The sequence below is a fragment of the Magnolia sinica genome, chromosome 19 (assembly GCF_029962835.1).
Source record: "Magnolia sinica isolate HGM2019 chromosome 19, MsV1, whole genome shotgun sequence".
Lineage (NCBI taxonomy): Eukaryota > Viridiplantae > Streptophyta > Magnoliopsida > Magnoliales > Magnoliaceae > Magnolia > Magnolia sinica.
The window spans coordinates 28,291,556-28,315,585 of record NC_080591.1 but is presented as its reverse complement, the minus strand read 5'-3'; the positions used below and the strand labels follow the sequence as shown (position 1 = coordinate 28,315,585).

Genomic DNA, 24,030 nt, shown 5'->3' with positions numbered 1-24,030 from the left:
TTACCGAGTCTGAGGGGTGACACTATGTAAGTTTTGAAGCTTTTGTATCACGGCTGCTAAAAGGACTGTCCTATTCTGTTTTTATTTATTATTATTTATTTATTTATTTTTTAATTTTAAATTTAATTAATTTTTATAATCTATGAAACTAATTTGTATATTGGAGATCTAAGGTGGCTGTAGCACAGTTATGGTCCTTGATAGGGTGGAGTGGTGTAAAAGGATTCATGTAGCCAACCTCAGTTAGTTGGAATAAGGCCATGATGATGTGACTGTAGCCCAACATTTCCTTATCTGGCATGCTGCACTCAAATTAGACATGCAACAAAATGGTCCATGCTCGGGTCTTTTCATCTGGTGGATCCCACCATAGGTTGTATATATAATCCCACACGTTTGGTTGGTGGACCTTTTCTATGTTCAATGTTTACCATCCATTTGTAGCATCGGGGCAGGTTTAGTTCCATCTGGTACTAGGATTATCTGATATGGATGAAGGTAATGTGCTAAATATATTCATGCTACTCTTGTGGTGGTTATGCAGGCTAAGTGCTTGGAGACAGGTGAAACAGTTGCGATAAAGAAGGTTCTTCAAGACAAGCGGTACAAGAACCATGAGTTGCAAACCATGCGCCTTCTAGACCACCCAAATGTCGTCTCTCTGAAACGCTGTTTCTTTTCAACAAATGAAAAGGATGAGCTTCATCTTAACTTGGTGCTTGAATATGTACCTGAGACTATTCACTGTGTAATAAAAAACAAAAACAATATGAACCAACGAATGCCGCTGATATATGTCAAAATTTATATGTACGAGGTATGAGCTTCTAATAATGATGCTTCTTAATGCAGCATCTCAGGATTTGGAAAAAAAATATTTGTCCAGATATTGTTGTATATCATGAATTGGACTTTATCTACAAAAAGGTTTAAAACTCAATTTTGAATCGAAACTTGCTCTATTATCAGATTGAGTTGTGATGTCAATACCAGCATGACTCATCCCAAACGGAAAAATATTAAAAACGAGGCTCGTCTAACAAGGTCCATATCAGTCCTTTTATTGTTGATTGTTGGTTTTCTATTTTGTTTGTCTTCCTATAAAAGTTATTTGTTCTTTCCACTGTCTACCTATTTCTATTTCTACCATTATTGTTCTCATCACGATACTTCTCTTGGAGAATGATATGATTGGATAAACTTTTAACTTCCTAGTTTGAGTCAATAATTCATTTCTATTACTTGAGCTGTCAACATTTTCTAATCTTTAATACATTATTACGATTAACTAAAATGAGATAAACTCATGTTTAAGTAGCACCTGAATAGGCCTTGAGGATTCTCTAGAAAATTCTTGTAAGACCCGTATCGCAACTCGTACCGTTCCGTAGACTTCCGCGATCTTCCCAGTCAAATTTTGGCAACCTTCGACCCTTAACTGGTACTTGCGCGCGACCCTGCGTCACATGCCGTCAACCCGAGTCGACTCAACCCAAGACTTGTACCCCTGTGACCGTGCCGTCGCCGCGGTTCCGATGCCGCATCTCACGTGCCGAGATGATACCCGAACCAGGAGATATGGGCCCGTGTTCATTTCGAGGGAAACACCGCGCGTTGCAATCCCAAGAGAATGTCCCATCAATCGCATCAAGTGTCAAGTACTCCATCCCATCATGTCAAGTACAAACACCCATCCCCAAGTAACCCCTAAAGTCAACACACACTCTCTCTCCACCCATCAAGTACACCTATCCATCACTCACATCTCTCACCTATCACCTCTCTCTCTCTTCCTCATTTTCTCTCTCATTTTCTCCCAAGCTTCATGAGAGTAACTCACGTCCAAGTTTTTCCTCCATTTTTCCACCCACCATGAAGCTTCATACCCCATCATCCAACCTCTAAAATCCAATCTCAACCATTGATTCTTTCTCCTTGGAGCTAGATTGCCCTAGTGCGGAAGAAGGAGTAGTAGTTTTGAAGGTGGGTGCTTTTCTCTCTCTTTTTTCATTTTTATGGGATGTGTGGCCCATCTCTCTCTCTCTCTCTCTCTCTCTCTCTTTTCATTTTTATGTGATGTGTGGCCCACTTGGATGGACTCCACCTTGATGAATGTTTTATCCACACCATCCATGCATATGGTGGCCCACCTAAACCGTACGTGTGAAGGTGGGGCCCACCTGAACATGTGTTGCATCCAAAACCGTCCAGGACGCTGGACGTCAGTGAAGCATGGACTGACGGAGTGGTTGCTGTCAAGACAGCACAAAGATATCAGCTTGGTTCAAGCTTTGGGGTGGGCAGCTTATGCAGGCCCCACGTTGATGTATGGACCTAATCCAAACCGTCCATTCCATTCTCGAGTTCATTTTAGGCATTGAGCCAAAAAATGAAGCTGATCTGAGTATCTGGTGGGCCATAGCATGAGAAACTATAGTGGTTACCATTGAAAAATCAACTGTTGTGTCTATTCACCAAAATATATTCAATATTGGGCTCGTTTGCCTTGTATTAAGCCATGGGACCCAACAGCAGGGTCAGATTCCACTGATGCGGGCCCCACACATGTAAAACCACGATATCTTGTGATTTGCCATTGAAACCCATTTTTAGGTCCACAGAAGTCTTGGATCAAGATGAAATTTGTCTTTCGTTTTCATCCAGGTCCGCCTGACCTTACTAACCGGTTGGATTGCAATTGAGCATTATGGTGGGCCCCAAGTGGGAACCACAATGATGCATGTGCTTTATTACCACCGTTCAGGCAGACGGTGGATCCCACGGTAATGTATGTGTTTTATTCAAACCGTCCGGCCATTTTGCTGGCTGCTGGATGGGTATTGGACCCCACCTTGATGCATGTGTTGCATCCAAACCGTCAATCCATTTTGCAAGCTCATTATTGGGTATGAGCTAAAGAATGAGCCAGATCCATCCACCTATGGGATCCATCATGATGCATGTGTTGCATCCAAGCCTCCCAACCATTTGGAAAGCTCATTTTTGGGCATGAGCTGAAGAATGAGGTAGATTTAGGATCAAGTGGACCATATTGCAAATAGTAGTGGGGATTGAGTCCCTGCCATTGAAATCCTTTGTTGTCACAAAAGTTTGGATTAGTAGGAAATGTGTTTTCCTCTTAATCCAGGTTTGCGTGACCTTATGACCGGATTGGATAGAAAATAAATGTTAGTGTGGGCTTTGGGAACCTTAATGGTGGAAAAATCACTATCCCCACTTATATTTGGGTGTGGCCCATTTGGTATGCATGGGGCCCAATTGGTGTGGTCCATTTGAGATATATAAAGCCCATGTGATGTGGCCCATTGTGATGTATTAGGGCCCATGGTTTAAGGCCCATTGTGATGTATTTGGGGCCCGTGGGTTGAGACCCATTGTGATGTATTCAAAGCTCGTTATTGAGGCCCACCTTGATATGTATCAGGCTCGTTATTAAGGCCCACCATGATATGTATGAGGCCCACCTTGGTATATGTATGGGGCCCATTTTGATTTATTTATGGCCGTCTATTGAGGCCCACCTTGGTATATGTATGGGGCCCATTTTGATTTATTTATGGCCGTCCATTGAGGCCCACCTTGGTATGTGTATGAGGCCCATCTTGATGTAGTTATGGCCCATCTGTGAGGCCCACCTTTGATATGTTTGTGGCCCATCTGTGAGGCCCACCTTTGATTTGTTTATGGTCCGTTGTTGCGGCCCACTTGATGTATATAAGGCCCATGTGGAGGGTCCACATGTTATATATTTAAGGCCCATGTGGAGGGTCCACATGTTATATATTTAAGGCCCATGTGCAGGGCCCACCTTTGTGTATATGAGGCCCGTTGGTGCGGTCCGTTGATGTGGCCCACTTGATGTATTTGAGGCCCATGGGTTGCGACCCATCATGATGTACAAAGGCCCATGGGTCATGGCCCATGGAGATGTATTTAAGCTATAAGTCGTGACCCATTTTGATGTATTTTTGGCCCATTTAGTAAGGCCTAATGAGATGTATTTTTCAGCCCATTGTGATGTACTCGAGGCCCATGGGCGTGCCCATTGTGATACACTTGTGGCCCATGAGTGAGGCCCATGACGATGTATATTAGGCCCTTATATAAGGTCATGGGCCCACTATGCGTATGGCTCTATGTGGGCCACTCCTTGGGAGCAATGTTGGTTAAATGACCACATTGATGGGCAATGATGGTTGGATGTCCACATTGTTACCTTCCCTTAGGTCTTGTTTGCCGATTCTGAATATCGATCGATCCGCTTGTCGTGACCGATTTGCCGATTCTGATTATCGATCGATCCGATTGTCGTGACCGATTTGCCGTTTCTGAATATCGATCGATCCGATTGTTGTGACCGATTTGCCGATTCTGATTATCGATCGATCCGATTGTCGTGACCGATTTGCCGTCTCTGATTATCGATCGATCTGATTGTCGTGATCGATTTGCCGACTCTGATTATCGATCGATCCCGATTGTCGTGACTGATTTGCCGATTCTGATTATCGATCAATCTGATTGTCGTGACCGATTTGCCGACTCTGATTATCGATCGATCCCGATTGTCGTGACCGATTTGCCGACTCTGATTATCGATCGATCACGATTGTCGTGACCGATTTGCCGACTCTGATTATCGATCGATCCCGATTATCGTGACCGATTTGCCGATTCTGATTATCGATCGATCCTGATTGTCGTGACCGATTTGCCGATTCTGATTATCGATCGATCCCGATTGTCGTGACAGATTTGCCGATTCTGATTATCAATCGATCCCGATTGTCGTGACCGATTTGCCGATTCTGATTATCGATCGATCTCGATTGTCGCGACCGATTTGTCGATTCTGATTATTGATCGATCCGATTGTCGTGACCGATTTACCGATTCTGATTAGCGATCGAGGCTGATTATCGTGACCGATTTACTGATTTTGATTATTGATCAATTTCGATTGTGGAGGCTGATGTTGATTGTCGAGGCCGATTGTCGAGACATATATGATGTATATGCGATCCATAGTTGAGGCCCATTGTGATGCATTGGAGGGTCAGGCGATGGAGTCCATTTTGATGTATGTTAGGCCCATGTGAAAGGTCCATCGTGGTGTGTATTATGTTATTGAGAGGGACCGATGGTGTTGTATGTTTGGCCCTTGTGTAAGGCCATGGGTCCACCATTCCTTGGGGGACAATGTTGGTTAAATGTCCATATTGTTGTGATTGATTGTCAATGCCGGATATCGATACTGATTATGAGTATGTGACTGCATAGCATCATGATTATGCCCATATGCATTATTTGCATGTTTGTTATGAGATGTGGTTGACCATTGCATATGCCATTGGGCAGGATGTTATGAGACTCCTTGATAGGCAGAGGTTATCTCACATGAGCGCACGATATGCGCAGGATTTATGCATGACTGGATTATATGACTCATGCATCTTACATTATGATTACTGTACGCCCTAGCAACATCAGGGCCGTAGCCTCCACAGGCATATCGTGGATGGCCAGATGGGACACCGAAAATCTGTTCTATATGGGGTGCTATAGATATCCCTGGGTGAAAGTCCCTAAACCCTCTTGGTTCCAGAGGTTGCAGCGCATGAGGGCCGTATACCGTTAGGCCGCGTCTCCCACTGTGTCGTGGTCGGTTGGAAGGGGGTACGACCTTACCTGCCCGAGAGGAGGGGGCAATGCTAGGCTGAGTCTGACCAGCTCGAGGAATAGGTCCGCTATCGACGAGCTGGGCCCGATATTGGCAGGCGGATAGAGAGGTCTCTTCCACTCACCTTGTTGCGCGCGATGGGGCGACAATCTGGTTTGGAGTGTAATAGACCCCGATGATTTTTCAGAGAGGAACCGTACTGATATGTGGACTTATTGAGCAGGCATTGCATACTCATTCATTCATTCAATCACTATCCACTCGGGCGGATGGTGCGCAACCATTTGTTACGTGTACATTCGCATGACCAGAATTTCGGTTGGGCGAGCGACTAACCTGAGATCAGGAGTATACCACATTGAGTCTAACTATCCAAATTTAGGTATGGGACTGGTTTGGATATAAGTCCCTTGTGATGGACCCCGTGACCTGCGATACTACGTACTATCATCCCGACTTCAAACTCCAGCATAGTCATTCCATTCGCACCATATATCGCATTACATCCGACACATATGGCATTTCGGGTTACTATGTTTATGCATTTATATGACCTAGATACAACTGACGGTATTCGTGGACTCATCAGGATTCGTATATTGCATTGCATCAGTGGCATCTAATATTTGGCTTGTTGTCTCTGCATTGCATAGTTGATCTTCATTGCTTCATCAGTATATGATATTATTTTTATTATATTTCTGCGTCGCATAGCCTGGATAAGACTGATGGTATTTATGGGCCTATCAGTATGTTTTTGCATTCCTCTGATTTCGTATGATTTATGATCTTGCTAGTGTTTCTGATATAGTATGATTATGGGTTTATCAGTATTTCCGCTTACTCTGATTACTCTGATATTGCTTACTTGGCACTTACCTTATGCACACACTTACACCACCCTCTAAGCTTTCTATAAGCTTATGTACGATATATGTGTGCAGGTGATGTTAGGTTGCAGCAGTGTTGAGCTTGGAAGCGTGTAACGACCTTCTGGAGCTTGATTTTCGATTTATGTATTTCCTTTTAGCTTTGTACTCAAATGATTATATTAGTGGATATGTGATGATAATGTTGCCTTTGTGAATTAGGTAATCTTATGGTTATGCTTATTATGAGTTAAATGTATTTTGGAAAAATCCTCCTTGTAGGATTCCAGGATCGGAAATCTAGCGTTTGGACACTAGGAGCTGAGAATGGGATACTACGGAGGCTATCGGCACCGGATTTGGTGATCGGGATTCCTGTGAATCCGATTTCTGAGTTTGGGGCGTGACAATTCTTGTGGGGTTCTTTCTCTTTTTTGTGTGTTGTTGGGTTATGCTAACGAGGTTGAAATTAGTATAATCTTGGTGAAAGCACATGCTATTATGGAATAGGTTCCTTTGCACCATCTTGCTAACCTAATAAACAACACTCAAATTGTGTATAGTTGCATGGGTATATGTAGGTTTTAGAAAAAGAAAAATTGGAAAGGATTGTGTTGAAAATGATCAAGAGCTTAAAAACAATTGTGTTGAAAATGATCGAGAGCTTAAAAACAATAGAGGACTTAAATGCAGCATGCAACCATGTGGGCATATGTTGGTTGTAAAAGAAATGAAAATCTACTAAAGAGTATGTTCAGAATGATCATGAGCTTTTAATCAAATAACCAATAAGTCAGTTTTCTCTATATTGTTTAAGTTAAATTGGTTTTGTTTTGGTCAGCTTGCTGAGTTTTCTAACCATGGTTCATTGGTCTGCCATTGTGAATGTGCCTTTGGCTGCATATTTTGTCTTCAATAGGTTTCTCTACTATTTTGGGTTAATGTGCTTGATGCGTACTTTGCATTGTACTATAAGGTAATTTTTTTTACCTGTAGCATATTATTCATGAATTATATAGTTACCAATGTTTTATGAGCCCATATTTTCACTACAAGAAATTAGGCCTTAGCCGACCGTTGGGGCTACCCTTTGCCCACGGCTAGTTTTAACGGCCGCGGACAAAGGGTCCTTATAATATTAAAAAAAGGAAAAAAGAAAGTAGAAAGCCCTAATTAGCGTGACTCTCTCGCTCTCGCTCTCACTATCTTTACCTCTCACTATCTCTCTCCCTCTGCATCTCCATCTCCGCCATCTCGTCTCTCCCTCTCCCGTCCTCGATTTCTCTCCCTTCCTCTCCCTACCCCTCTCGATCTCCCGCCCCCGCACGACTCCCCCCCCCCCCCTCTCTCTCTCTCTCTCTCCCCACCCCCGCATGACTCCACCTTCTTCTTGGCAGTGCAAGAGCTCGAAGAGGTCGATCAGCCTCCATCAAGATCGAGAGACAAAGTTATTGGGCATTTGGAAGGAAAGCGCTAGGGTGCCTCTATTGATAACATGCTCACATGGAACTTCTGATTCCCATTGATCTCTTTGTACAAATCATCGGATCAATGTAAAATGGAGAAAATTGATATCTCCTGCTTCTTTTGGATTATACAGAGGATTAGGGTTTTCATGTTGGGACCTCGAGCACAACATCTAAGTCAGTGAGTTTTCGTCAGATTTGAGATCTTTTTCCTATGTTGTCTGCGTTTTCTGCCCTTCTACTTTGATATTCCTTGTTTTCTTGTCAGATCTAAGGTTCTTATGTGATATATGGTGTAGATATCTTGAAAAATGAATGATATCTTTTTATAAATCACCGATAAAATGCTCTATACCCTGTCCATTGTCTTCTTACAGGGATGCTAACATTGTAATGATGTTATGGAATTTGTACTTCAAAACTTCACAGAGATGAATAAACTTTGGGTCCGAATGCATCATCAGGTTAGTTGAAATTTTAGAGAACTCTCGCTATTGTGTTTGGGCATAAATAGTAAGTGCATGCCATAAATGAAAAACTGGAGCATGGGAGTTCGTGAAGGGAAGATGCAGTGCAGGTTGAATTTCATGCTATTTTACATGTTTGACGAAATTCCTCAACTAGACTCTGCTTCTCACCAATGAATCGTACCAGCTCCAAGTTGATTTCCCCAAGCATTACCTCATGGAAGCACCTCAAGTCAGAAAAAAATTCTTCTTCTTCTTATTCTTCTTCTTCTTTTTTTTTTTTTTGTAGAAATTGGTTATTTGAAATGTTGATTAATTTCTTGAAATGTCTCACCACATAAGATTTTTTAATATAAAAAAGCTTGACCAATTACTTAACTCTGTATTGGATTGTTATTCTAGGGCCCCCTAATCTCTGATCAAACAACTTGTGGGGCCCACTCCTGGGCTTTCGTGGAACTAACTCCTAGGCTGTAGCATCACGTGTCATTGAGTTCAAAATCAAAATGGACATTTCCTATTACACATTTCTTAAGCTGCTTATGTTTTATAGTTATCTACTCTAGGAGTAGCTGAATAATTTTTAAGACCTACTCGTCCACTCAAATATCTACATTTCCTACACATTCAGCTTAAGCTTTAGGCCATTCATGTGGGTGTGTTACTACAAACCTTAAGCTGATGAAATTGAAAATGTCGGAAAATTGCATTTACATGATGTTGATAAAACCTAATTCAATTGCAACAGTCAGTCCCAAGTTATTGCTGTAACGTTTAGATTCTAGTTTTTTCTCCAGCTTTTCCTATTTGTGTTTTTGTTTATTGAGCTGAAGTGATATATAATTGATGAAGTCTTGGAGAAATTTGCCTTTTCTATTAGTCATAGTCTTTTTTTCTATTTCCAACACCATGCTTCTGTGTCTTATATTAGTTACGTCCATAGAGATGTGAAGCTTAAAAATTTTCTACAAGATCAGAGAACTTGCTCAGATACCATGTTGACTGCAGACAATTTTAAGTGATAGAATGCAAGATATGATATTTGTAAACCTCTAGTACCAAATGCAGGAAGAATCTAGAATAGCTAGGAGGATTGGAGAGATCTAGAAAGCAATATAGTTGCAAGTTTGCCATCACAAAAGAATTACAGGAATGCCATTACAAATCATCCCTCAACAAGTACAACTTTGTTTGTTAATATGCACGGGTGATTGATCTTTCTCAAAGTATTTGGGTATCATTATTCAGGGAAAATCAGTACCAGTTCATGTGAAATGGATCGATTATACTTTACCTGGCCGTGCTTCCATTTGTATGTTTTACTTGCATTTCTAAATTTGAAATGGTGATGTATGGAGTGAACCAGTTGTGAGGCTTCCCCTAGGATCTTGAAGAGGACCTTTGGTCATAAGGTTCTAGTTCTTACATATATGTTGATGATTTTACCGGCATGAACTTGAAGAATGTCAACATCAGTGAGAAAGTTTATTCCTATTCTGATTTGTAGAGTAGGCAAGAGACTTAATTCTCTTCAATGAATATTTCATGGTAGTTTTAGATCTTGATTTAATATCCCAAATGGGTTGTTTGTTATGGGTAAGTTGCAAGGAAATTGAAATCTGAGCCATAAAACTATATGTTTGTCCACTTAATGGATTAGTGACTTCTAATACTTTCATTCTCTTTACATAGGCCATCTAACTAGAGGAAAAAGTGAATCCATTTTCACGACTTCATGTTGGGTGTCCATAGTCGCCTTTAAGTAAGAATTTTCATGACTTCATGCTTAGTGAGGCATGCATTTCGTGAAAAAGAGGCATGCATAACAAGTGATTTCTTGTTTAGAAGACTACAATATAACTTCATGCAAGCCGTGTACTATCTGTTCATTCCCTCACATTTATGTAACATAGTTTGTTATTCCTCTAATTGATAACATTTGCATTTGAGTAGTTTGTTATTCCTCTAACTGATAATGTTTGCATTTGATTATCTTAATATTGGGGCATGTTGTTTGCTTGCGGTCGATCACAATGCATCATTAACATGAGAGATGCATCAGAGTAGACTTCCTTTTTCTCTATCCAGGGTCCATGTACACTGGAGTAGACTTATACAAGAAGTTGTGTGGAGTATCCATTATTCAAAGGTGAACTTTTATGCAAGTATTGAATTTGGATTTTTGGCATTAAAAACTAAGCGAGTATTTTGAGATAAATATGAGATTTTGTTTCAAATAGGAATGCAGTCACTTGATATCATTATTCAGCCCCTTGACTTTATAATGACATATTGAAATATGAGTATATGTGACTATTTCATCAGAGCTTTATTCTTTTAAAATGTCTGTACTATTATGAAGCTCTTCCTGTAGGTTTGTGTTGTTTATGTTGAACTCTTGCTAAGAACTCCGATTTCCATGAAACTCCATGGATCTCAATTTCCAAGCGAATCTGTTTCTGTGGAAACATATTTCTTGTGAAAGAGATTGCCTAGGTTGCTTGGGTACTGGGAAAGTCATCCTCAAGCATTCCTCAAAAGCTTATTTGGTTTCTCAAGAGCCACTTTACAAAGTAAAAGCCAACTGCATTGTTTTGCAGGCTTCTTCAGTGTAAACATAGGCTTGATTCTTCCATAACACAAATGTTGATTTTCTCCTCTTTAATTCAATTATATTCGCTGACCAATTGAAAAGGAGTTTTGAGTCTCAAGGTTCAAGATTGAAGAATTGAACTTAAGACTTTTTGGGTTTGGAGAACAAAGTATGGTAGAAAGTTGAGTTTTCTTGTTTTATCTCGTTTGTTTTATTTAGTGAAAGGAAGTAACTTTTAAATATGTGATCTTTAATTGAAATTGGCCATTTCTATAATGGTGTTTCCATAGCCACATGTTTTTCATAGCTGATCAGGTTCAGTTTCCCACTTCGTTGTGGTGGAAGACTGTTGATATTGGTTTATTTCTTCCTAGATGTGAAATTGTCTAAAAAATTATCTGGATATCTAGGCCCTATGCAAGTTTGATTCATAGATTTTATAGTAATATGGAAAATTCAGAAAATAGTTGTTAATACTTGTAAAACCATGTTTTGTTGTTTTTTTTTTTTTTTTTTTTTTTAAATTTTTTTATTGCTTGTAGAATTATACATGCGAATGTTGAGCCTTTCAGTTGTTAGTCTCCCTATATATTGTTACATATATAATTTGTTATTAGTAGACTCTCATGTCTTATCTAATGGCACAATATGTGCTAATAATTAGCCATTTGCATTGATTAGTTGGTGCCAACTGTCATAGAGTTCGTGATAGAACTGCTTTACTTGCAATGGATGGATCCAAACCAGCCAATTTATCTTTACATCAATTCAACTGGAACGACTCGTGATGATGGTGAAACGGTATGTTGGTTCTCGTTTCCAACTTGGTTTAGTCTTAGACTCGGCTAGAAAAGGTTATATATGTGCTTCAAATTTAAGTTTTCGAATCTCTACTGTTCCAATTTTTAGAGCAACTGTTGAATTTTTTCAATGTAAACCTGAATCTTAATTTTTTTTCTAGATTCTATAAATATTTGTAGACTTACCAGTCTATTTTTTTGGTTCAATGCAAACCTGTGTTTTAAAGAAAATGATTTTTTTTTTTTTCTGGTCTAGCATGTCAAGTCCCTGGATGTATCAAAAGTGAGGAGTAAGATGCAAAGGCAATTGTGGCGGATTAGTTTGCTGTAAATTTGGCTAATTTGTAGTTATAGTTTCTCTTTTCTTTGGTTTTACTTCTCCTATAATTCTTTTGGCTTTTGGCCTTTTGTGCAATAAAATCTTCTAAATTAAAAAAAAAAAAAAATCATCTCATTGACCTATTGGTAAACAAGGGGCTTGCTATCCCCATATGCACGCTCTCCACATGCAAATGCAGCAGAGTGCCAACATGGCTAGTCCACTCATCAGGCAACCACCCCTATATGAAAGCAATGGATGGTTTAAGATAACTTGCCAACAATGTTAAAAAAGAAGAAGAAGAAAAAGAAAAAAGAAAGATTACTTGCTAACAGTCAATTGTCAACATAGACAAATCTATAAGTCCTCTGGAGAAAATCCTTTCCTTAAAATGCTTCCTATGATGGTGGATTATTTAAGATTAACTTGCCAACAGTCCACTGTCAACATAGACATTTGTGTAAGCCCTCTTGCAAAAATCACTTTCCTATTATCTCTTCATGCTTCCTATGATGGATGCTTGCTATAGCCATCTATTTCATCTTTAATTGCATTGTATTTTAGTTGATATGATTCTTTTTCACCTGTTCTTACAAGCTCTGCTTCAGAAATTTTCTCTATAATTATTTGTGAAACCTTTTATTTAAGCTGCAAGTCATTCATTTGTTGCACCAACCTTTTGTGTACTTCATTCTTCTTGAGAACTTCTAATTTTTTTTTTGGAATAATGGCAGGGTTTTGATATGAAACTAATCAATGTAAATCGAACTTGCAAAGTTACAAAGGTGATGCCCCTTTCTCTTTTATTTGGGTTCTTTCTTAGGAATAAAATTCATTTCTCTATTGTATGTGATCTTTCTCTTCACTTCATGTTTCAGGGAGGACAAGTGGTCAAGTACACTACCATGTTAGCTTGTGGCAACTATCATGGAGTTGTGGGCTTTGCAAAAGGAAAAGGCCTAGCAATTCCCATTGCCCTCCAGAAGGTATCTATTTGATGCATTTGTAGATATCAGCTCAAATTTGAAGTCCTTGTTAATTGGGAAATCGATTATTTATGGTTAATTCTGCATTGTGGCTCATCCATCAGCAAAAGAGTGACTATTTTACCTCCATTTGTTGCCATTCTGAGACGCTGGTAGCCACTTTTGGCAGTATTCATGAACTTACTTCTTCAGATGGTCTGAATCCCCTCGTTGTTGATGATCGTGCTTTGGCAGCAGATGCATTGCCTCTTGAGGTAATTGAACTTCCACACTCCTATTTCTTTCCAGTTCCATGGAAATTGCGAGTTGTGTATACTCCCATTGAAGAGTTTTGTGATTGAATTCTGTACTCTCTCATAGTTTTAATCCACTATATTTCTTCCCTGCTATTTGTAATTGATCTTAACTGGATTAGTTGAGAGTTTTCACTGCATAAATGCTAATAAGATTGATACTTTGTAAAGAAATTTGATATAATTGAAGTAATTAGTGTTTCTTCCTGGTGCTTGTGATGTCACTCTTGCGTAATCCATATCTAGATAATTAGATAATTAGATGTAGCTATGTCTGGTAATATATAGTATACTGGAGCTTGTCATGACCATTGTGCTTGTGAAAATTTTAGGGTATTCCACATTATTTTGTTGATGCTACACTATTTTATCAGTCCAACTGTTTTTGTTTTTCCTGAAAATTGGTTTGAATTTCTTGTGTATTTCATCTGTGGAGGTATTTAATTCACTTATAGAGTAGGTGCAGATGTTGCATGATTAAAATCATGTTCCTTTATCTCTCTTAGGGAGGAAGATGGTGCAACAATGTTATGACTTGCCTCTCATGAAAAGAAAACCATTTGGGTTCATCCAAGAAGACTGGGTTTGATGTCTACTTCTCCATGGCTAGGGGGAATGCCACTTTGCCTGCTATGGAAATGACCAAGTGCTTCGACATCAGCTAGTAAGCCATTGTTATTAAGGTGTCTCTTGCTTGATTTTATACATTAAGGTTCTCTTATCATATTCAATTTGTAAGATGATCCAAGTGTACAAGTATGAGCTTGAGCAAAACACAGTATAATTTCTATTCTTGATCCCATGAAAGGCAAATGTTGATGCAGCAGCACTTAAAATAGTCGTGGCTAGAGCTGGATGTGAAAATGGTAGTAAAGTGGAACAAGTGAGAAATGGCCTTCATATTGTTATATTTAACATTGTTGCTTTGTGGAATAAAACTATAATTTCTCAAATGTTCTTTCATTTTGTGTTTTCCCTTGTTGAACTCACAACCTTTCTCCATCCTTAGATAACATATGCAGTAGTTGTTGCATGGATTTTGAATGCTACTCTAGTAGTACCTCAGATAACATATGTGCATCTAAACCTCACTCTATCCAGCTTCGTCCACTTTTTACAAGTTTGTAATCATCTCTTACCATAAGATTGATATTTGGAGCATATGTATCTATGGAATAACTTGGAACAGTGGCTAATGGCTAGGATTTGTTTTGTAGGTTAGAACTAAATGGTAACCATTCTTTTCTCTATTGGAAGCTCCATACTTCCACAGGTAGGGCCCACGGTAATGTTTATAACTGATCTTTTTGTTGGTGCGCAAGTAATCACAAAGTGTGAAGGTAAGCAGGAACTGATTTGAGCATGGGAATGGAGAAGCTTCAACTTCAAAATGTTATCAAGTATGAACAGCTAGGAGGCAGGAGCAGGAGCACAAATCAAAAACACAATTCAAAGTGACAGTGGCACCTGGGTAAAAAATTTTGCAGCCGAGGTTGTGCAGTTCTTATGCTATTGTGTGTTTTTTTTTTTGTCCAGCATGAGCATGCATATCTGACATCTTTTATTATTATTATTTTTCTTTTTTTTTTTCTTTTAACCTTCATCATCATCATCATCATCTAAGCCTTATAGGAGGCAGTCGTCTAAGTCCAGAATGGTTCTTGTAAATTCTATTCCTAAACCACTCGAAGCTCGTCTCACATTCAGCTGGTTCCAAGGATTCCAATCTATGTGCGGGCACTGTAAAGGAATAACAATTCTTCCACTATCTCTCTCTGTCTTTGTTACCATTACCAATTTAATACCTGACTCAGGCAAGTCATGATTCAACTCAAGACCGAACGAATTGATCCAAGTTGCTGAGTCTAAAAAACATGGATGGGGCTGATTTTTACAAAAGGTGATCCTCATGGTGGTAGGGCATGGGCAAGCCAGGCCCACTTTCACCCCATCTTTAACCAGTCAATATCCACAAACAGCTCGTGTGGGTGTAACAAATTCCTCTAGAAAATCGTTTACTGGAATTGATATTTCCAAAGAAGGGGATTTTTCGGAGTTATTGTTGTACATGCTTACGTCAAAGGCTCGATTTTGAGTCACAAAACCGTTTACTAGAATTGATATTTCCAAAGGAGGGTATTTCTCCTGCCCCTTCTCCTGCTACGTCCATTTACAACTTCTTAGGTATAGATGATTCATTCTTTTTGCAATATAGCATTTCTTAGAAACTTGATTCACTTTACATTCCCTTTATGAAACTATTGATTCACTTTACATTCCGTTCTTGTATTCGAAAGTAGAAAATGCATGACAGAACTTTTTCTCTGCATATCATTGTAAAAATCTGTAATAATTTAAAATTGTTCTCATTTAGCCCTTATTATGTGGATATATTGTGGAGAAAGACATCTAACAGATGTTTAACTTCATGGAGTGATGAAGTCTCATGGTTATGTTTTCCTTCTGTGTCCACTTACATAGACATACACAATTGATTGTTTGTCAAAATAACTAGAAGTATACTCCAGGTTTGTATGTGGTCTCTTACATTTATAGTTTGTTGAATTCCCAGTTAAACACATAATTTTAGTGGAATGCAGGGTTTTATCTTGCAGGGAGAGTAGGTTTTTAGATCTGATCCCTCATCTTAGTCAGAATACTCAGCTGAGCCAACATGCGCATGTAAGGGATCCATTGACACACTTTCTACTTTCCATCATCCAAATTTGAAGTCTCTAAATACAATAGTAAATTTCTGATAGTGAGTAAGATTGTCTTTTGATCTTCATTTTGTGGCCTATGAAATATATGTTGAACCTAGTAGATCTTCAACAACATAGGAAGACAAAAACCTTTAAACTAATGGAGTTTCAATGGTCCCATAGTCTCTCTAAATCAACAGTCTTATATGTAAAGATAAAGACAGGCAGTTAGTTTTAAAATTATGATTTAAATATGTTGATACTACAATCAAGAATTAAATGAGTTTGTGACAAAGAATTTAAGCATGGATGGCATTGACTTGAATACATTGGATTTATTTTTTGTGCAGTTAGGAAAATCTTTTTCCTTGGGCCACCCAAATGCCAAGATTAGTGTCCTCCATGCAGCCTTGTCTTTTAAAGCCCCCAAAATTATTTAAATCTTGTGATGTGAAGAACAACATAAACCCATTGTAATCTCCCTTTGTGCAGGTTCTGGACTGTGGTGAGAAGATTGAGCTTTTGGTAGACAAAACAGAGAACCTCCGCTCACAGGTGGTGAACCTCAATATCATTGAGGGCCTGAACCTACTGAAGGACTCTGAAATACTGGTGCTGATGCCTTTTACTACTACACAGCTCACCAAAGATCGACAGAAGAAATGAGTCCCTTGAAAACAATGGCAATCATTGGCAACAAGGAGATCATTGACATTAACCAAGGTATGTTAGCTGCTTAGACTGGTGTAAAAAAAAAAAAAAGAAAAAAAAGAAGAAAAAAAAGAAAAAGTAGGATGCATGTGGGTCACCTTTTCTTTTCTTTTTATTTTTTTATTTTTTTATTTTTTTCTCCGTTGCTATGGATTGTCGGTGGCCATGATCCCTATAGCTACGGATTTAATCTGTAGTAAATTTTTAAAGAGCTACGGTACCAATGGCTACATTCGCATTGTGGGCTAGTTATCTTTAGCTACGGATTTTATTCGTAGCTTTTGGCCGAATTTCTGGTAGTGTAGCAAAAACTGGCGATCTAGCGGCGTCCAGTACAATCGTCAGTAAAGGTCCTGACTGCTGGTAAAGCCTTTACTGACCGATTTACTGACTGTTAGCTGACCGCAGTCAAAGGATTTGCTGGCGGTTTTCTGCTCAAGTTTTCTTGTAGTGTTTGGTGTTTTATAGCTGGATAGTTGAAGCCTTTCCATGTTTGGACCATAGATGTCCACTACCCAACAGAGTTTTCAGTTTTAAGTTTTAACAAAATTTCAAAGACTGGTTCATCCAAAATTTTCTTCTTCTTTTTTGCCTTTTTTTTTTGCAAGCTGTTGGATTGATTAATTTGTTATTGAGTAGTCTATAACTTGTGTGAACTGTTATGTACTGTGTTACTACTGTCAATACCATGAGTTGTAAACGGCAGCATCTGGTGCTTCTTGGGAGTTCTGGATATTAGATTCATGGTGTTCATAGAAACTCATGTGTTTATTTTCTTCTTCTCTAGGGCTGCTGCTAGGTTCAAGGGGCCTTATCAAGGGGCCAAGATTAAGGAGGATATTTGAAGGCTGAATCAAATGATAAGCAGCAAGTTGGTTATAACTTGCAAGCAAAAGTGACCCTCTTCTCAATTTGAACTTGTGCAAGGATTTGAAGACACAAAGACATCTCCGGAATGTGCAAGTAGTACTTGGACAACATTCGGTCAAAAGGTTGAATCGAGTGCAGGGGATTCATCAAAGAAGCAAAAACGAGATGGTGAGGTGGGAATGTCAAACTTGCAACTGTGTGACAAGTATTTTGACTGATGAGATGCACTATCTGTCCATCAATCTTAAATTCCTTGGTGGGGCCATAAACTCTAAACTTTGGGTGTGCACGTGTGTGTGAGATGCACTGTCTTTTCATCAATCTTATATTTATTGGATAAACCCTTAACAAGTATTTTGACTGATGAGATGCACCGTCTTTTCATCAATCTTATATTTATTGCATGTTTGAGTGATTTTGCTATTCTTGTGAACAACCTGTCCCAGATAGATACCCAAATATGGCATGGACATGTCAGTTACACTGTCAAATTGATACCTCAAATATCTGCAATTGTTTCCAGTTCTTGATTTGGATGGGGAGCTCTATAATAGGTGTTTGCTAATGGAATTGTTCTCTTTTCACCATTAGATCTTAGGCTGTGTAGCAGCCAACTAATTACTCTGAGACTGTGGGTTGAGGAACTGGAATTCATGCAAGTGTGGCACAGAACGGTTGTTGTTCTGTCCTGTTTAGTGTTCTTTCTCTTTATTGGTGTTTTATGTTTTTATTTTTTTCTCTCCGAGTTTCTTTCCTTTTATTAGTGGACAAGAAAGAAACCAGGGCTGATGTTGCCGTTAATGAATACATTATAAGCAAAAACACACTTAAAATACCTTGTGGAGGAACTTTTTTTCTATTTTCTAATTTAACAAACATATGAAACTAACATCATGTGTGTTCTTTCCTCTTTTTACTCAGAGGTGTGTTCCTTAATGAGAAACAGTTGTGCGCTAGTTGTAATGAACTGCATGATTCTGGAAAGTCTGTGCCACAGTGAGTCCCAGAACCAAGGAAAAGAAGGGAAGATAAATGCACCGAGGTATCTGAGATGGGCCCCATTATACTTCGTTCTCGTAGGGTGTTATTGACAACTAATCCTGGTGACAAGACTTCAAGAAAGGGAAAATATCACCCCACTAAGGCAGATGCGCCTGTTGAAATGAAGCCAAATTCTGTTCAGATAGATTTATCTTCAAGTACGAATTCTAGCTCAGTATGCAAGGCTGAACAGATTGAAGGGAATACAGGTTCCCAAGGAGTAGACATGGATGGTGCAAATATATCAATATCTGGAGGTGTGGATTCATCTATTCAAAGAAAATGCAGCTCTGTATGCCTAGACGCCACCGTCTTAAAGATGCATCCTTCAGGAAACAATGATTCATCTGTTTAATAGAAGTCTAATTTATTGTCCAGTGATGTGCTTCGCAAAAGATTCAGTAACCCATTGATTACTTTCAGTCGAAGAGCCAAAAAGAAAGAGCAAGTGGAAGAGGCAGATATTCCAAAGAAGTTGGTTGAGGGGACGAAATTTTCACTGGTCAAAATGGAACAACTGCACATTAAGTGCAAGTGGCTCACCGGAAGGATCCTCTCAAAGATGTAAGTCAGTAGATCAGTCGACTGCTCCCGTTATATTTAGAGAGGATCCAAACATGAGCCCTTTGCTTTTTCGGAGACAAGATGAGATGTATCTTTTTACCCCTGTAAGTAGAGAGCTGTACACGAGTAGAGTTAGCTCGGTAGCTCACTCGACTCGACTCAAAAAAGCTCGACTTGACTCGGATTGAAGCTGAGTTCGAACCGAGTCGAGCTGTTTTTTGGAGCTCGAAACCAGTTCAAGCCGAGCTTGAGCTTGCCCTAGCTCGACTCGACTCGGATTGAACTCGGCTCGACTTGGTTCAACTCACCTCGACTCACTGTAGGGTATATATATATTCACACACACACACACACACACACACACACACACACACACACACCCTTATAAAGAAAACCCTACTTTACTTTACACCCTTAAAAAAAACCCTACCCGTGCGCCGCACCGCCATTTCCCTATTTCCCTTCCCCTTTAAAAAATATTCTAACCTTCCACATGCCGAACTAAGCTTCGTAGGTCATCTATATTACACCCACATTAGGCTGCTGTTCTTGAGTTGTACTGCCCCTGTTTGATTCTTGATTTCTTTAGCATCTCTTTATAACATGTCCTATATCATATATTGTTTCTGATGGGGTGATATCTCCTGTTTGCATCTTTAACCATCTTGAGGTGATGTTGTTTTGTTCTGTGAGTTGTGTAATCAGCAAATCAATTTCATATAAATTTCTTTTCTTGTGGCAGGATTGGAATTGCCAGGCACAACTAGATATTGCCAGGTAAACATAGCCAGAATAGGGATCTAGATGCTACCATGTTTGATAGGCAAGGCTAATGGAATTGCAGAGGACCATAGGACTGGATTTGATGATTCAAAACCATTATATGTTTCTGATTCAATCGAATCAAATGGTAAGGATGTTTCTGTTGAGTACTCAGCCATGTCCAACTTGACAGCATCCAAGATCTAGCCATGGTCTTCTCTTGCAAGTCTTCAAAATGAGATCTGTGAAGACGGTCTGTCATGAATCATATGAGAAGGGAATGGTGGTGATCCATTGCGGTGGGTGTAACAATCTATTTGAACTCGAAACTCGGCTTGAAAACTCGAACTTGAAACTCGGCTCAAAAACTCAAACTCGAAACAGGCTCGAAGACTTGAACTCGAACTCGACCGAGCCGAGCACAAGCTGCTGTTCTGAGCTCGAAGGCCGAGACGAGCCGAGCCGAGCACAAGCTGGAGCATGAGCTGGGCAAAGCTCGACTTGGCTCGACTCATGTACACCTCTACCTATAAGTAGGCCTTTTGGTAAGGTTGTCAATGAGCTTAGCATTGGTCCAAGCCAAGCGAACTCAAAATCTTTAATTGGCCTAACTAGACAGGCCTAACCTGACTAGTTCAAAAACCATGCACAAATAAACCCAGGACCAGCTCATTGACCCTTTGAGGCACTGTAGTCAAGGCATCACATGAGTGTTCTTTTCCCCCGTGATGCGGACATCAGTGGTGCACCATTTAGAGTATACCAGAGGAGGAGGCGTCGTCGACAGAGTACCAGAGCAGAGGAGTTGATGTGGATGGACATTGGGTCCATCGGACCCATTTTCTGATGCGCTACGAGTGCAGGAGTGGCATGACTTCACCCTAACCATATATCCACAGGTCGAATTTCAAACCCTACCACACGGGTGTTTTAGTTTTATGTATTTTTGTTCTTTTCCTTATTTCAGGGGCTTTATTGCACTTTCTTTACTTTTCATCTTTTTTTGTTATTTTTCTTATTTTCAGGGGCTTTAGTGCACTTTTACTTTTTCCATAACTTATATATACGTTACGAAAAACCCTATTTTTATTATTATTGAATGAATAGAAATTCGTCTCTTTTCTTCCTCTTTATTCAAGAGATTAGGGTTTCAGGATTGACCCTTAAGTGTTGAGGATTCTACCCCGATTTCAGGTTTCTTTCTTTCTAGATCTTCAAGCTACAGGAAAATGTAAGAATCATCTTTCTTTTCTTTTGATGACAAAAGGACATGTACTTTCTTCATCTCGAACCCTTCATTCTTCACCCATTTCATTTCTCTCTGGATATCCCCTTTCTAATTTGAATGGAAAAGATAGATGGTTAGTTAGTAGAATTAGATCCAAACTTGACTGTGGATTGACTTATGCTAGATCTGGGATATCCTCATGTCCTTAGGTCCATTTTTACTGTTTACGCAATTTTATGCTAAGGGGCATGATCCTGACAGAATGACCTCATCTTTGTTTTGAAATTTACCTAATCCCTTTGATTGGAAACAGTTAGTTAATTGGTGTATTTATTTGAACATTTTTTAACCTGATTATACATGCATCCAGTATTAGGTCATCACATGTCCCTGCATTAAATTTGGTATCAGAGACAGGTTTTAGCATAGGTCAGTTTATTGTCAATCCGTCTTTATGGTGAAAATTTTCTACAGAAACCCTTTACCCAAAAAAAAAAAAAATCGTTTAGGTTTCAAGTGGTGCACAAGCTAGATGTCTATATTTGATATTAATGAATCCTATAAACGATCGTGAAGATTTCAATTAAGTGAGTATTCATCCTCAATTAGTGATTTTAATCTCTTTAATCTCAAGATATTCGGTCACTAATACTATAAAAAAATGAACAACAAGATTTTAAGGAGAAATTTATGCATGTTCAGTCTCTTCCAGCTCGACCCGTGTGACCGGCTCTACGAAGGGGACATATTTTTTGCGTTTAGTCACCCTTTTTTCATAGGTTTTTTGGAGTCCTCATATAAATCTAGGCCATATAGAGTAGTTGTATTACATTGATATCATTGCTTTTACCCTTTCTCACACATAGATCTATGACCATTCACTCGTCATTTCTGGTTTATGCTCACGCGCATTAGTCGTGGGTTCGGTCTCCATTATACCATGGACTTCGATTAATTTACCAAGGCTATGGAGGGCCTAACTAAGAGAATGGATCAAAAGTTTCGAACCTTGAGGGATAATATCGCGTAACTGTTTGCGCATCAAGATGGTAGGTTCATGCATTTAGAGGAGAGACTTGTGCTTTTAGAGGCTGGTATTCCAACCGCCATTGTAGGTGGAGCCCAGGCAACCCTCGACACTGGGATTGTTGATCAGTCCCAAGTTGTGGGCCTTGATCCACTTATGGATGGTTTGGGCACACATCAGGCCCGTGGGCTTGACAACAGACACGATGGGGTGTATCCATTACCATCCACACACAATTGTGATCTTGTTCTTCCCACCTAATGGGAGGGCCATGATGGGGTGTGTCGTTAGCACCCCTAGAGATATCATGAGCATGAGGACCCTGTTTCTAAGGTCATGAAGGGCATCAAGGTTGACGCCTCCAGTTTTGATGGGAGATTGGACCCTAAATTCTTTTCTGACTCATTAGCAGACATGGACCACTTCTTTGAGTGGCACGGTCTGCTAGACCCACGACGAGTCGGGTTCGCCAAGATAAAATTGGTGGGCCAAGCAAAACTATATTGGGGGAATGTGGAGGGTCGTCGTGAGTGATCTGGAGAGGGGCCAGTTCTCTTTTGGATTGAGATAAAATAGTTGTTGTGAGAGAAGTATGTTCCCCTTTCTTACAGGTAGAGGCTGTTGGATCAATGACACAATTTGCGCCAAGGATCTATGATGGTGATAGAATACATCACCAAGTTCGATGAATATATGATGAGGTGCAATGTGGATGAGGACCCTGCTGTGGTTCTCTCCCATTTTCTTATGGGCCTCAGGCCTGTGCTTCAGTGGGAGCCCACGCTTCACATGGTCACAGTCTGGAATATGCTTACGAGGTGGTCTAGGAACTGGAGCACTGTGTGTGTTAGTCCAATGTGAGGGGGATTGATTTTTGACCTACTATGCCTAGAGTAGCTCCACAGGGAACGAGACCTCAGGTCCGAATTTAACCCAGAGCTCAACCTGGTACCCAGCCAGTCAACAGAAATCGAAGTAATAATATGGCTGAACCAAGTATTAGGCCCGTGATCCCAGGGCAGTGCTACTGCTGTGGTGGCATGGGTCACATCATCACCGAGTGCTCAAAAAGAAGTGACAGATAAAGTTGATGGTGACCAGGGTGATGAGGAGATCATTATCCCCTTCCTTGACCTGGCTAGTGATGCCGAGGATGATACTGTGGAGACTATCCCACTTACAGTGGTGAGGTGCGCCTTAACCTAGATAAAGGAAAGCGTAGATTGCTGCAGAACCACCATTTTCCATACTTACACCAAGTGCGAAGAAAATAGCTGCAAAGTGATCATAGACAGCAGGAGCTGTGTGAATGTATTGTTTCCCCAGTTACTTTGAGTCGCATAGGGTTGAAGCTAGTCCCTCACCCCAACCCATACAAAGTTTCTTAGGTGGATGCAACATCCCTCACTGTGACCCATTGATGCCTTGTTCCGATTGAGTTTGGACTATACAAGCACAAGTTATGGTGTGATGTGGTCATGATGGACGTTGGCCATATCATCTTGGGAAGGTCATGCCTTTATAACAAAGATGTCACAATATTCAGGCATACGAATAATTGTATATTTAAGCATGAAGGAAAGAAGCTTGTCTTGAGCCCTCTCCCTCCCAAATTGTCAACAGGAGCGAAA

General features: G+C 39.9%; 1 protein-coding gene across 2 annotated transcripts; it reads left to right on the top strand.

The window, feature by feature from the left end:
* The first annotated feature begins 7,743 nt into the window (after positions 1 to 7,743).
* LOC131235299 (uncharacterized) lies at positions 7,744 to 14,249 on the top strand. 2 transcript variants are annotated; one of them, XM_058232442.1, is made up of 6 exons: positions 7,744 to 8,213; positions 10,196 to 10,265; positions 11,778 to 11,897; positions 12,950 to 13,201; positions 13,306 to 13,455; positions 14,001 to 14,249. In XM_058232442.1, exons 3-6 carry the CDS (start codon positions 11,829 to 11,831, stop codon positions 14,040 to 14,042), a joined length of 513 nt encoding a protein of 170 aa, XP_058088425.1. In that variant the 5' UTR covers positions 7,744 to 8,213; positions 10,196 to 10,265; positions 11,778 to 11,828; the 3' UTR covers positions 14,043 to 14,249. The 2 variants fall into 2 exon arrangements, 1 of the variants encoding a protein (XP_058088425.1); XR_009166046.1 differs by lacking the exons at positions 11,778 to 11,897; positions 12,950 to 13,201; positions 13,306 to 13,455; positions 14,001 to 14,249 and adding an exon at positions 11,639 to 11,662 and having other exon boundaries at positions 10,196 to 10,652.
* The last annotated feature ends 9,781 nt before the right edge of the window (positions 14,250 to 24,030 follow it).